Consider the following 13947-nt stretch of genomic DNA (forward strand, 5'->3'; position numbering starts at 1 on the left):
TCATCTTTTAAAAGGGCGCTTGGGCAAGTGAACAATTTTCCCATGAGGGACATTGTCCAAGAGACACCTTCTGCATGAGCAATTCACAGCATATGGCATATTCATTGTGGAGAGCACCACTGGACGAATCCCATGTTGTTTTCACCAGCAGTTTGCACACAAAATTGCCATTACTTCATCACCTGTCCCTTGTCATTGGCGCCCTTGAGTGGATGGGTAGCTTGTCTCTTTTGTGATGTGTTGGACCTAGCCATCCCTTCTTGTTCTGTTCTCCTATGAGATATAGTTACTTGATCGACTCGAAACCATCTCTCAAAAGACTTATTTAAAAAAATAAAACACCAAGTTCATTGTGATTCCTTTCACCTTTGCAAGACTTGATAGGCTATTGGGCAGTCGATGAGTGCCCTTTATCCGATGGGTTTGACTACTTGGATTTCCTTTGTAAAATACCCATTGCCTTTGTAGTCTTGGTAGGCCACTGGGCAGCCACCATGCACCCCTTGTTTGATGCCTTGGCTGCTTTGGTGTGGGATGCGTTGGGCATGGGTTGGTCTCCCTTTCTAGCCTTGCTTTGGGCTTGAGAGAGGGTATTGAGCTAAAAATACATTACATGCTGATTAGCTTCTTAAACAGCTCCAAAACATGCTTATTTAATGAAAAACCCCAAAATGGGGTGCTGTTCGAGAGTTTCTATGAAACCCTAATTTGGGAGGGTCTATCCACATCTATAAATAGATAGGCTACCCCCATTCAGTAACGATTCTTTGTGCAGATTTTTTGACCCCTTTGTGCAGATTTTTATCCACCAGTCTTCCTCCACGTGGCTATCCAACCTTCATGACTGTTGCCATCATTCCTCCATGTACTCTAGCTTCTAGCAACTACTTTTCCTTTTGTTGCTTCGTGTGTGGCATCACTCCCATTGTTGCGTTTGATACTCCACAATCATCGCTATCACAGCCTCTAGACAGTCTCTTGTACCTTGCGTTTGATCTCTATCAGTGAAGCGACAGGTGCTTCACTCCTCTTGCATTTGAGCCCTAGTCCTCATCACTAGCTTCCACAGATGCTGTGCTTATCCGCATTTGTTGTTCTCCAGTCCAGTTGATAGCTCTCCCTCTTTAAGCTACAACTACACATCTGCGTTTGTAGCTTCTAGTTGCTCTGTACCTCCTCCACAGCTTTCTTTGATGATGTCAGGTGTCTCAATAGCATCTGGCATTTGCATTTGACAGTTTTCTCACCTTTGACACTCCAATAAGTGATCATAGAACTTGGGATCCATCTCCAATGGGCATCTCTCTCCAGTGCTATTGCTGTGCCCTTGGGCACTCTGGACACTCTTATATTCATTTACAGTATTCACTCACTTTAGAGTTGCGTTCTTTCTCTCTTCTTTTGCTTGTGTTTGTTTCTTTGTTTGAGTTTTGAGTTTTGCTTTTTGGGGTTGAGTTTTACACGTGTGTGTATCATTGTGTTTTTGTCGTGGTTGTACACTTTGTGTTTCCTCAATGCAAACCCTATCAGCTACTCCACAACTTTCTTCACACATCCCCCTTTTCTTGTGCAGGGTCCTTCGAGGTAGTTGTCTATTATTGCACGAGTTCTCGATTGTGCATGATCTATCCCAGAGTTCCATTCCATCCTCCACCATATTTTCTGATGGTTTCCTTGTACCCCCCATTCCTTTTGAAGGGGGACAATATAAGTCATGTGGCCATGGATTCCCTTGCCCCTAGCATTTTAGAGGGGGATTCGCAAGGTCGTGAGGAGTTTCTTCATTGATGGACCCTATCGGTGGACTTCTTCAGCTTTGGCATTTTCTTTACCAGTCTTGGGTCCATTTGGTCTTCTTTGGCCATGTAGAGTCATCTCTTGTGTGTGAGCCTCAATTTGAGTCGGATGTTGGCATTAGGCGCTCTGACAATCAGTTTGTCATGTGTTTTGATAGAGGAGGTTGTTAGAGGTAGAGTCATCCCCTAGACAGGTAGTTGGACATGTGAGCAAGGTACGACAGTGCCACATTAGCATAGTATGGCAGAGGACACGTCAGCAGACGCCACGTTAGCAATGCAGTCGTACAGATTTTCTGTCTGCAATTGGCCAGTTTTCTGTAGTCGGCTACATTTAATGCAACTGTCTTGGTGCTGGTATTATTTTTTGGCTATTTATAGCCAGTGTGTGGCACACTCCGATTCACATTCAGGTTCTGATCTTGAGATCTGTTGGCTGAGACGGACTGTGCTTGGGCAGACGAAGATCAAGGTCTTCAAGACGGAGACATGGGCAAAAATTTCCTCTGCCCTCGTGTATATTTCTGCACTCTTATATAGCATACTACACTGCAGATTTTCTGCATTACACTGTCTCCTTTTCTTTCTCTCTCCTCTCTGTGTTCACTCTCTCTCAGTCTTTGTCCTACGCTTTCGCATCGTTGCACTCTGATATGGTATCAGAGCTGTGAAGATGGACTGACTGAGTGTTGAACCTATTTGAAGAGAAGATTTCAGCGTGACACAAGGCTGCGTTTCCGGGATTTGAGGGCGAGCGGGAGGGCTGCGCATCGGATCAAGTTTGAAGCGAGCGTGGGCATGCGGGAAAGGAGTCTAACGGGTGAATTTGCTGCAGGTTATTGCTGTTCGAAGGGGAGGAAGGCTGCGTTTTAGGCCTCCACTGCAGATTTTACCTTTTTATCACCTCTGGCGGGTGAAGAAGGTTTGGGCAGCAGAGAAACCTGCCCTAACAAGCTGCGTTTACACAGTCAGAGGGGGATTGATTTTGCGTTTGTGCCGGCAATGCAGGTGAACATGTCTACAGAGGCTGATTTGGAGTTCCAGGCAATCATGGATAAGAAGATGCCTGTCCTATTGGCTCTTCCATCGGATCAGAAGCTTGATGGTGACAATTACCACATTTGGTGGGTGATGATGTTGGCCATTCTAGAGTCTTATAATCCGAAGGAGCTTGTGTTGGAGGAGAACAACTGGCCCTCGGTGCTAGATGAGTCCAAACTCTCTTCTAGTGCTTGTGCGGAGTTGACCAAGACGGAGTCTCATTGGGACAAAGTGAATGCCAAGATTCGTTCTTTTCTTTATGTCTTGCACTACAACCATGATAGCTCACATTGAGCACTTGATGGTGGCTTGAGAGATATGGTTGGAGCTCGATTAGATGTACAATTGGACGACCTTGATGAAGAGGGTTTCCTTGGAAACACATCAACAAGCTTCGTTAGCTTCAGATGCAGGTTCAAACAGCGGGGAATCCTATTTCCTTGGAAGACATGGTGATCACTTTATTGTCGCAGTTGTTGCCACGATTCGGTACCTTTTATTTTGCTCTTATTGCATCGGGGTGGGAGTCGACTCTTCCGTGGGAAGAGTTGGTTTCTATGGTCTTGGACCAAGAGAAACAATTGAAGGGACAGAATGCTTCCAAATCGGAGGCATTGGTTGGTCAAGCCTCTCAAAAGAAGGGGAATGACCAAAAGAAGAAGAAGAAGGAGGACAACAAGTCCAAGGAGGACCAGGAGAAGGAATCGACTTGCCATATTTGTGGTAAGACCGGTCATTGGAAGAAGGATTACCCCGACAAAGACAAGGACACCAAGAAGAAGGACACGAAGGATTCTGGAGTGGTGGTTGCACCCTCATCAGTTGCTTTTCTACATTTAGTAGCCATTGAGAACTCTACATTGAAGACTTCTGATGCTGCGATGACAACTCCCCAGGCTCGAGAGTGGATTGTGGACAGTGGTGCCTCATGGCACATGATTCCTTTTTCTGTTGGTGTTGCCCATTTGCGACCTTTGCGTGGGCAAATTCTCATTGGAGACCGCTCTTTTGTATCTATTGCTGCGCGGGGTGAGATGCAGCTGATTCCAGATGAATGTGATGGTACCCACACTTTTGAGGTGTTGCATGTGCCAAGCTTGGGTTATCACTTACTTTTGGTTCATAAGATTTGTGCTCTTGGCCTCTTGGTGGAGTTTGACAATGATACTGTTTGAGTCCTTGATCGTAGATCGAGGCAGGTTCTCTTTGTAGGGTATGAGGAGGATGGCATCTACAAATTGAAGTCTTCTACAGCTCTTACCTCTCTTCTTCATACCTCTCAGACATAGTTCGAGCTATGGTATGCTCGGTTTGGCCACTTGAACCATGAGTACCTTTGGAAAGCGTCGCGAGGATCGTTTGCTCGAGGTTTGCCCGACATAGTGGTGAGCCATCAGCCATGTGTCTCCTGCAATCGTGGGAAACTGCATCGGGATGCGATTTCCAAAACAGCTTCGAGGAGGTCTACTTCACCTATGGAGCTTGTATCTAGGGATCTTTGTGGCCCGATGAGGATTGAGTCCTTGAAGGGGAGCTTGTACTTGATGTTGATCATAGATGACTACAGCAGGATGACATGGGCTTATTTCTTGACTTTGAAGTCGGAGGCTTTTTTTCACTTCAAGGATTGGATTCTTTTTGAGGAGAACCAATCCGGCCGGCGGCTGAAGACCTTGCGTTCAGACAAGGACGGTGAGTTTATGTCTAATGAGTTTGCTCGTTTTTGTGCAGATAGGGGTATTCACCGGGAGTTTACTAACACCAACACTCCTCAAGAGAATGGCATTTTGGAGCGGAAGAACAAAAGTGTGATCAAGATGGCACGCACCATGATGGAGCATCGACAGACACCTCAGTTTCTGTGGACCAAGGCCGTGGCTACCGCAGTTCACATCCTCAATCGATCTTCCATTTCGGCCGTTGACAGAATGACTTCTTTTGAGGCTTACTTTGGGACTAAGCCTGATGTCTCTTATTTCAGGATCTTTGGGTGTGACGCTTGTGTGCACATCCTGAAGACGAAGCGTGACAAGTTCGAGGCGGCTTTCCGATGAGATGTCTTTGTTGGCTACAACTCCCAGTCCCAAGGTTATCGTCTGTTTGATCCCGTTAAGCGGGATACCTACACGAGCCACGATGTCCGGTTCGTGGAAGTTTCGGCCACTGAGAGAGGTGAGGAGCACTCCGTCCTTGGAGATCGAGGGGAGAGTTGGGCTCCCGAGATAGTTCCTTTGAAGCCAGAGCCTCTTGATGGAGATTCTTATTCTGATTCAGAGTCTTTCCTTTCAACGGCCACCCTTGAGGGGCTTCCGCCGGTGGATGTACCCGAGTCTTCAGCAAATGGAGAGCGATGGGGAGAGGTCCTCCTCCTCGTTGGGCCCGTGACACACCCCGAAATTCAAGGATCAATGGGGTCCCTGAGGAATGGGAACCGCAGGATTGACCGTGGAGGTCACGGAGGAATCAAGCACATTCTACAGAGCTTGTTTGCTCTAACTATTGTTTGATGACCCGTGTTATGCAGGATCGTGAGCCCACTTGAGTGAAGGAGGCTTTGTAGTCTGATTATGGGCAGAAGGCTATGGAAGCCAAGTTGGAGGCTATTGAGAGAAATGGCACTTGGTGTTTTGTGCCTCGTCCCTCTCACAAGAAGGTGATTGGTGTTAAGTGGGTCTTCAAGACCAAGTACCTTAGCGATGGTTCTTTGGACAAGCACAAGGCTCGCCTTGTTGCTAAAGGTTTTGCTCAGCATCCAGGCATTGATTTCCATGATACTTTTGCCCTCATTGCTCGTATGGCGACTATTCGAGTTGTTCTTGCTTTGGCTGGCCATAGGCGATGGCTTGTCTATCAGTTGGATGTGAAGTTGGCATTTCTCAATGGTGATTTGCAGGAGGAGATCTATGTTGAGCAGCCTCTTGGCTTTGGGCCCTCGGATGGGAAAGTCTACAGGTTGAGGAAGGTCTTCTATGGCCTCAAGTAGGCTCCGAGTGCATGGAACGAGAATATTAACTTGTTTCTTCAGTCGAAGTTGGGATATCGGCACTCCAAGGTCGATCCGCAGCTTTATGTACACACGTCTGAGGTTGGCCGTGTGTTGTTTGTGTTGTATGTTGATGATTTGATTCTGACAAGGGATCATGCACAGAAGGTTCGAGAGACCAAGATAGCTTTACATTAGACGTTCGAGATGACAGATTTGGGGTTTCTTCATTTCTTCCTAGGTCACGAGATTTATGGGTCTTAGAGGGGGATTTTCATCTCTCAGCAGCAATACACACAGGAGCTCTTGGTGACTTTTGAGATGGAGACTTGTCGGCCCATTTCTACTCCTATGGATCCGAACTGGAAGGCCACTTTCCACTTAGATTCTCTCATGACGGATGCTTCCCACTACCGTCAATTGATTGGGTCCTTGATTTGGCTTCTCAACACTCGTGTTGACCTTTGTTTTGTTGTGGGTCTTTTGGCGGGGTTCATGAGTGAACCCAAACAGGTGTATTGGCAAGCCGCCTTGAGGATTATTCGGTATTTGAGAGGGACCTCTAACTTAGGGATTTCTTATCTAGCAGGTATAGATGCTTTAGATCTTGTTCTTGCTGGTTGGAGTGACTGGGCTGGTGATGTGGACCACCGCTGGTCTACTATAGGCTACTGTTTTACCTGGGGTACAGGTGTTATCTCTTGGAGTAGCAAGAAGTAGCCCACGGTAGCCTTTCTTCTACTGAGGCGGAGTATCAGGCTACGTCTTCCACCACATGTGAGGTTGTGTGGCTTCGGAGATTGTTGGAGGAGCTTGGCTACCCCCAGACTCGTCCTACTCTTCTGCGGTGTGACAATGAGAGTTGCATGGCCTTGGTGCGGAATCTCGTATTCCATGCCCGGACGAAGCACATTGAGATCCAGTATCACTTCATTCGGGAGAAGCTTCTTGATGGGACCATTGCTGTGGAGTATTGCAAGACGGAGGATAATCTTGCAGATTTGTTCACGAAGGCACTTCCCCAAACTTTACTTCGTCAACGTTCCAGATTCCTTAGTCTGGTGCCTCGTCCAAGATCTGAGAGGGGTGTTGGAGGTAGAGTCATCCCCTGGACAGGCAGTCGGACACGTTAGCAGGGTACGGTAGTGCCACGCCAGCACAGTACGGCAGAGGACACGTCAGCAGGTGCCACGTTAGCAGTGCAGTTGGACAGATTTTCTGTCTGCAGTCGACCAGTTTTCTGCAGTCTGCAGCCGACCTGGTGCTGTTATTTATTATTTTTTGGCTATTTATATCCAGTGTGTGGCACACTCCGATTCACATTCAGGTTCTAATCTTGAGATCTGTTGGCTGAGACAGACTGTGCTCGGGTTGACGGAGATTGAGGTCTTCAAGACGGAGACACATGCAGAAATTTCCTCTGCCCTCGTGTATATTTCTGCACTCTTATACAGCATACTACACTGCAGATTTTCTGTGTTACACTTTCTCCTTTTCTCTCTCTTCTCTCTGTGTTCACTCTCTCTCAGTCTTTGTCCTACGCTTCTGCATCGCTGCACTCTGACAGAGGCAGCTCTTTCAGGAGCATTTTAAATAGTCAGGTTCTAGTTGTGTTCACACTGGATGAGTCATTTATCAGCATGTTTGTCAGTAATCAGCCCCAGATAGTGCCACGTCAGCTTTTTTCTCATCAGGTTTTACTGGTCGGTTAGTTTTACCAGTTATTTTCTGGGCTGTTCTTGATTGGTTGGCCAGTTTTGGCATATTTTGGCTATATATAGCCACACCTAGCCAGCTGGTCATCATTCTGTCTTGCATGTCTTGAACACTCTTTGACATTTGGATACTCCCTTGTCCTTGGGTTGACACATTGCAGTCTAACATTCTCATTTGTTTCATTTCTTGCATTGGATTGGACATTGGCAAATCTGGCATGCTAGAATTGTTTTTATCTTGGCTTGCCTCTCGAATTTGTGGTCATATTGGTTGCATTAGAGGCTTATTGTTGTAGCAGGTTGTTTCTATGATATTGGTAGGGGTAATGGATGATGGTACAGGATGCTCCTATTGCTCAAGGCCTTCAACAAGTTTCCTCTTTCCTACCGTCACACTTTTTCATGCTGGATAGACAGCCTCTTGTACATCTGACTAATTTCAGGCGCCTTGACCGCTGGGGGAGAGAGAGAGAGAGAGAGAGAGAGAGAGAGTGTGTGTGTGTGTGTGTGAGAGTGTGTGTGTGTGTGTGTGAGAGTGTGTGTGTGTGTGTTTTACCTTGAACTGGTGTGAAATCTTAGACTCTTGCTCTTTAGGCTGGGTTAAATTTCACAAAGCAGAGACCACCTTGCTAGCTATGTAACTATTTTAGAAGTTAGATAGCCAGGAGTTGTTTTGGTAATGTGTTTGTCTAGAAGTTGTTTGTAAGTTGCTCTATTGGCATGTTTACTGCCTGCATGATCAAAAGGGTTGTCGATGTTTGAATGGCTTGTAATGTATGTAGAAGGTTGCATAAAAGATCTATCTAATGGCATAATGGCTTTTGGACTTCACAGAGCAACAATTGTTGGGGCAGGCAAGTTTCATAGCTTGAACAAAGCTTTGCGCATTATTCATGTAGCATGGCATCCGTATAGTGATACACACATGGGGGTTCTCTCATCTGATGGTGTTTTCAGGTTTAGTACCCGTGATCAACTTTCAGAGGAAAATCTTTGTTTGAATTGTAGTCACAGTAGCCATAATGGTTGAGAACTTCAATTATGTAGTAATTTTTGTTTGTGTATCTGCAGATTATTTGATATGTCAACAAATGCAGAAAGTCCTGAACAGGAGTATCACATCCAGTCTCAACTCATAGATAAATCTACTCCTGCTACCTATGCTCGACCAGTTTCTTTTGCTTTTGGTGGGGAACATCTATGGGATCGGTTTGCTGTAAGTCTTATGGCATGCATTTCACTTTAAGACTTCGTATACTAGTGCAAGAGACAGAAAGATAGCTCAATTTGGATGCTCATTTGCAGGTATTTATACTCTTCAGTAATGGGTCTATATACGTCTTATGTCCGGTATGTCCCTTTAAAAGGTTAGTCTTCAAGCTCAAAATATGTTCAAAAAGCACCAATGATTTTCGCCAGTTTATCTAGTAAAGAGCTGCAGCTTTCAAAGCCGGTCTGTGTCAAATTGACTGTTGGCTCTTGATTCTTTGGGCTGTTGCAGTTTTTACAATAGCTCTGCAGTAGAGGAACTATACAGGGATGCTTGCCAGTGGGCTTCATCCCACGCTAGTGTAAAAGCAGCTAACAATGCCAGTCTTGCTGCTGCATGGCTGGAGGCCGTCTTCCCTAGTTTGGTCTCCCAAGCTGGAGTGTTGAATGCCCTGGTTTTGAAAGCTGTTGCGCATGTACCCTTTAATTCTTCTCTTCTCTTACAAGTAAGTATCATTCTGGTGACAAAACTGAATCATGTCCATAGTCAACTATCATAGTGACACCAGTTTCTGCAGATTGTGTCAAATGTGGCATTTATTGATTGAACAGCTTGTCAAATCATCCCGTGTACTGTTGGCATCACAGGGTCCACTTCCTGTGATAATGGGTGGGGATTTGTCAGCCAGCAAGAATAGCACCTGTAAATTCCGCAGTCTGGCTTCTATGCTCATGTACAGTGCTGCTGGTAAAGATAGCATACTGGCAATAAGCTCAAAGGATGGTCAGATGCAATTGTATGCCCTTGCAGATGAGCTTCAACCTATGTGGAATGAGAATGTCCCACCACGACTTCAAATTGGTGAGGAAGGGCATCTTGTATCAGTAGGAATGCTGGTGGAGACACATGGGGATGTCAGATCCACAGATCCTTTGTTCTCAAAGGATGATGAATCAGAAGATGGGAACATACTGGAAAAACATGATGGCATTTGGACAAATCAGATACCTCCACTTTTGCAGTTGGCAGTAATTGACTTTGCTTTACCAGGACCTGTGCTGGAATCAGGCCCCCTTTCTATACTTGCGGATGCTGCTGTACCTGAACGCCTGTACTGCCACCATGCTGCAGGAATTGATGCTGTATTGCTGCAGTGGCTTCCTTTCTCAGAGCACTCAATGGACAAGGTGTCATCTGGAAAACCTCCAATAGTATATCCTATTTTAGATACTTGTCCAAGTGAGAAGTCAGTCCATTTACCTCTTTTGGGTGTAACTCAATTGCTGGACTCCTTTGGGAATGTATGGTTAGTTGCTGTGACTCCGTCAGGTGAGTGTGTGGTAATTAGGATGAAACCTCAAGAAGCTTTGGACCCTTTGCGCATAAGTGAAAGCAAAAGCACTAGCCAAGAGTCAAAGAATACAGTTGGTGTCATGCAAGTTATAAGCAAAGAGCTTCTGCAAGGACCAAAGGACATCCCCATCCCTCTTGTAAGTCAACTCTGAACTCTCTAATTTTGACACAATATTTATTTTATTTTTTCATGGAATGGTTGTTAACACATTGAAGGGCAGGTTTCTTCTTCTGGTCGGGCTTTGACTTTGGACACACTAGAAGGGAGGACGTTTCTTCATGATCATTGTAAATTACTTCATGAAAAGTATATAGAATATGCACACCGAGTGAGTTTGCTGCCCCTTTCTCATTTTTAGCTTCCTGCTTTTCATTGTCCGTTAAAAGTTACAGCAAGTGCAACTGTTTATACAGCAAGTACAACCCTTAAATTTAATTTGAATGGATAGGTATTTGTAGAGCTCACATCTCATGGTAGTCGTCTCCATGAAGTTGTGGAAGACCTGCATGGAAGATTATCTGGTGTAGAAAGCAAGGTTACTGAAGCACACGAACTGTCAGAGTCATTGAAAGGTAGAATAAATGCAGCCTTCCAGAGAAACCAGCTGATGAAAGAACGTCTAAAAAGATATGGCTCTCTCCTGACTGTCAGACGAAAGCCACTCACTATTGCAGAGCAGGAATATAAATCTCAGCTAGGTAATATGGACTATTGTTACTACTGGATTATGTTTTCCTCCTCTTGTGAGGCACTATTTTTGACAGTCTTCAGATATGAATCATTTAAGCGGTCTAACATCACTGTGATTGCAGACGTAATGCGACTTCACGACCTGGATATTCTTCATAATGCAGTGGATGTTTTGAAGGAACGTTTTGAAAGACAGCTTCATGTCTCAAAAGCTATAAATGAAAAGCGATGGGCTCCAGTGCATGAAAAACTTATACCCAGTGTACAGATGAATCGTCTTAAAGCTGCAGTCAGTCAGTTAACTCAAATGGTGGAGAATAGTTTGAAGCAGGTGAAAACACTAGATGAGCTTATCGAGAGGCACGAAGTGCTCATGTGAACAGTGAAAGTGCATACAAATTATTCTTGCAAACAGTGGATTAGAAAAATCTGTGTGGCACACTGAAGATTTCCCATGTGCCTCTCCCCTTAGCTTGGTGGTGCAGCTGCTTGTATTGTGCTCTAATGCAAGGGGCCCATTTTGTGTTCCAGGGCTGTAAGGGTCCATTTATAAGCAATGAATGGTTTTGCATGTCAGGTTATAGCTTTGTATCTGCATGAGCTAAGGCTACTCAATTGGTACATACCAAGTTGCAAGTACGGTAATAAACAAGTGGAGCAAGCAAGGCAATTTGTATGGCAGCTTCAACACTCACCACTTCAAAGACCATGACATGGAGGTACTGATTGGATGCATATCACGGTAGATGGAGTGTTAAGAATTTGCAAGATAGTTTCCGGTGTCCCACTAGGTCCAACTATGTAGGCACTCCTTCATGACTCTAAATTTGTTTTACATGCCACCAAATCAACATGTAACCCCTTTCCTTGTCTCTTGAATCATTTTGGTCAGAGCCGATGCGAGACTCAAAAGGATAACACCCCACAGTAGAGATGGTAGACGATCTTCCTTATGCAAGTCTTAAAAAGCCTAACCATATGCTTCGGTATGTGCCCTAAATCAGCTCGACATCCAATGTGAGAATCTTAGAACTTTGGTTAATTGTAGACGGAAGATATGTTCATTAAAAAAAAAAAAACACGTTTTATGAGTCTTAAAAGCCTGACAACGTGCTGAAATATGAACATTGCAGCCAAGCTCAAACATGAGACTAGTTGTGGGTGGATCCATAAATCCATAGGATCCTGTTTAATTGTTTGCCCCAGTATGGTGTCAAAAAGGTGAAGGGATACTGTAGTCCTTGTAGAATATGCCAATGATGCCGCAAGGTGTAGTGGTTTGAAGATGTGCCATTGGTAGGGTAATGGTGAGCACCAGGGTGAATGGTTGGTGAGATAACTAGTGAAGTGCATCGCTAATGGGTTGGATGGAAATTTTTGAGTTCCCATGTTGAGAAAATATATGTAGATTCTCTCCTTAGAGCATTGGTTAGTAAATTCATCAACTCTTTTTTGATACATCTACTTAGCCCTCCTACAAGTTTATCACTTGAGTTTCATATACTATGTCAGAAGTTCAAGATCAGGCCATTGTGATTTCAACTTTGAAATTTCATGTACTTGGTTAGCTTTAAGAGTGGCTTCTTCACATCCTTTGCAAGGTTTTTATGGTCAAAACTTATTGAATGTCTCAGTTCATTGCTATTTAATACAAACAATCTATATTGTTGTTTTGCATCCGACCCCTTTCAAGTGATGCTTGTGTTGATATTTGGTGTGGTACTTGTGGCAATTAAGCCAAACATATTGCAATTTGTGGTCATATCAAAGAAATGGGAGAAATGCAAGTTTCCTATCCTTTCTATGTAAATATAGATTTGGGGGCATACCAAAGGTTGCAAAGTCCAAGAGGCATGCCAAATATTTTGCTCAAAGTTTAAGTAAGGCTACTATTGGTTAAAGGTTCTCACTAATAGGACAACTAATATTCTTCCCTTTAATCTTGAATGATTCTTTAGATTTTGAATCAAATGCGTGTTGCATGACCCTAGTAAGTGAAATAAAGTAGCATAATTTTTTCTTTGGCAAGTAATGGAGGCAAATAGCATGTCCATTGAAAAAAATGCTTAATGAATTGTGACATACTTGTGCCTATAAAAAAGACGCTTAAATTTTACTTAGGAATGCAAAATTCATCATTTCCATTCGCTTTGTTGTATAAGAAAGATGGTTGAGATTATAGTGAACGATGCATTATGGTATGGGTCTTTAGCTCATTCAATGTCTTGCACTTCATGATATGCTTAGGAATTAGGATTCCATGCATTTTAAATGCTTTTTGTAGCATCACAAGTACAAATTTAGATTCAATAGGAATTAAGACCCATATCTACAAAGACTAGAGTTGAGTGAAAGTTTGATAAAAGGTCACGTTCTTATACATGTCCAACAATTCACTTGGTATAGAAAATGTTTTGATTATTGAAATTGACCTACAAACAATGTAGAACTGACTCTAGTATGGCGAAATTTTTTAACTATTAAGTTTGATTAAGGAGGAATGAAGTCATCTTGTTGTAATAAAAATGACAACAAAAGGCATTTAAAAGAGTAGGTCATTGTCAAGTCAAATTTCAACCAGCTCAGCGATGTAGGATAAGACGAATGCATTTGCTTTGTATTCTTTAGTGCATTTTTTTATTGTCAAGTGACTCATCTACCTCACATATGGATTGCTCATACTCTTTCCCCAAGTTTTCTCTACTCTCTCTATCCATATCCTATAATATCAATAAATTTGCTCCAATGTAAATGGAACTCATCCTTACTTCAAGCTCCTCATTGTAGCCTAGCCTTGGAAGTGAACCTTTGTTGAACCAATGATCCTCAGCACACAAAAAAAGCTCCTCTCAATCAATAGCGTCCACGATTGGTCTAACCCTCCATCATGAGGAGAGGGGGAAAAAATAGAAAAGAGGGTACAAGAGGGAAGAGAAGCCTCGTTTGTTGACTCATGCTCTCAAGCTAGTGGTGTTGTGAGGTTAGTTTCTTTTTGTGCTAATGGCACCCCAAATAGGGCTGTAACTAAAATCTTGGTGTATGTCTCTTTGTCCTGCATGCCTTTAAAACATCGAAAAGGGCATTAATACAATCGTCTCTTTTGCTCTCTCTCTCTCTCTCTCTCAAGATCTCAAGCTGTGGAAGAAGAGAAAATCTTG

General features: G+C 43.8%; 1 protein-coding gene across 3 annotated transcripts in view; it reads left to right on the top strand.

Annotated features, from left to right (window-relative positions):
- MOS7 (nuclear pore complex protein-like protein) overlaps positions 1 to 11370 on the top strand; it is a 49331-nt gene extending 37961 nt beyond the window's left edge. For 2 of the 3 annotated variants that reach the window (XM_087695916.1, XM_087695918.1), the window contains 8 exons: positions 8370 to 8492; positions 8607 to 8751; positions 8841 to 8902; positions 9037 to 9250; positions 9393 to 10235; positions 10320 to 10427; positions 10548 to 10797; positions 10912 to 11370. In XM_087695916.1, coding sequence (XP_087552042.1) covers positions 8370 to 8492; positions 8607 to 8751; positions 8841 to 8902; positions 9037 to 9250; positions 9393 to 10235; positions 10320 to 10427; positions 10548 to 10797; positions 10912 to 11168 — 2002 coding nt within the window. In that variant the 3' untranslated portion in view covers positions 11169 to 11370. Of the gene's footprint in view, positions 1 to 8369; positions 8493 to 8606; positions 8752 to 8840; positions 8903 to 9036; positions 9251 to 9392; positions 10236 to 10319; positions 10428 to 10547; positions 10798 to 10911 lie in introns of those variants that run through there. The other variant, XM_087695917.1, reaches the window with a different exon arrangement.
- The last annotated feature ends 2577 nt before the right edge of the window (positions 11371 to 13947 follow it).

This window comes from Lygodium microphyllum, chromosome 16 (assembly GCF_053477565.2).
Source record: "Lygodium microphyllum isolate KBCC chromosome 16, Lygodium_microphyllum_v1.1.10, whole genome shotgun sequence".
In the NCBI taxonomy this organism is placed as follows: domain Eukaryota; kingdom Viridiplantae; phylum Streptophyta; class Polypodiopsida; order Schizaeales; family Lygodiaceae; genus Lygodium; species Lygodium microphyllum.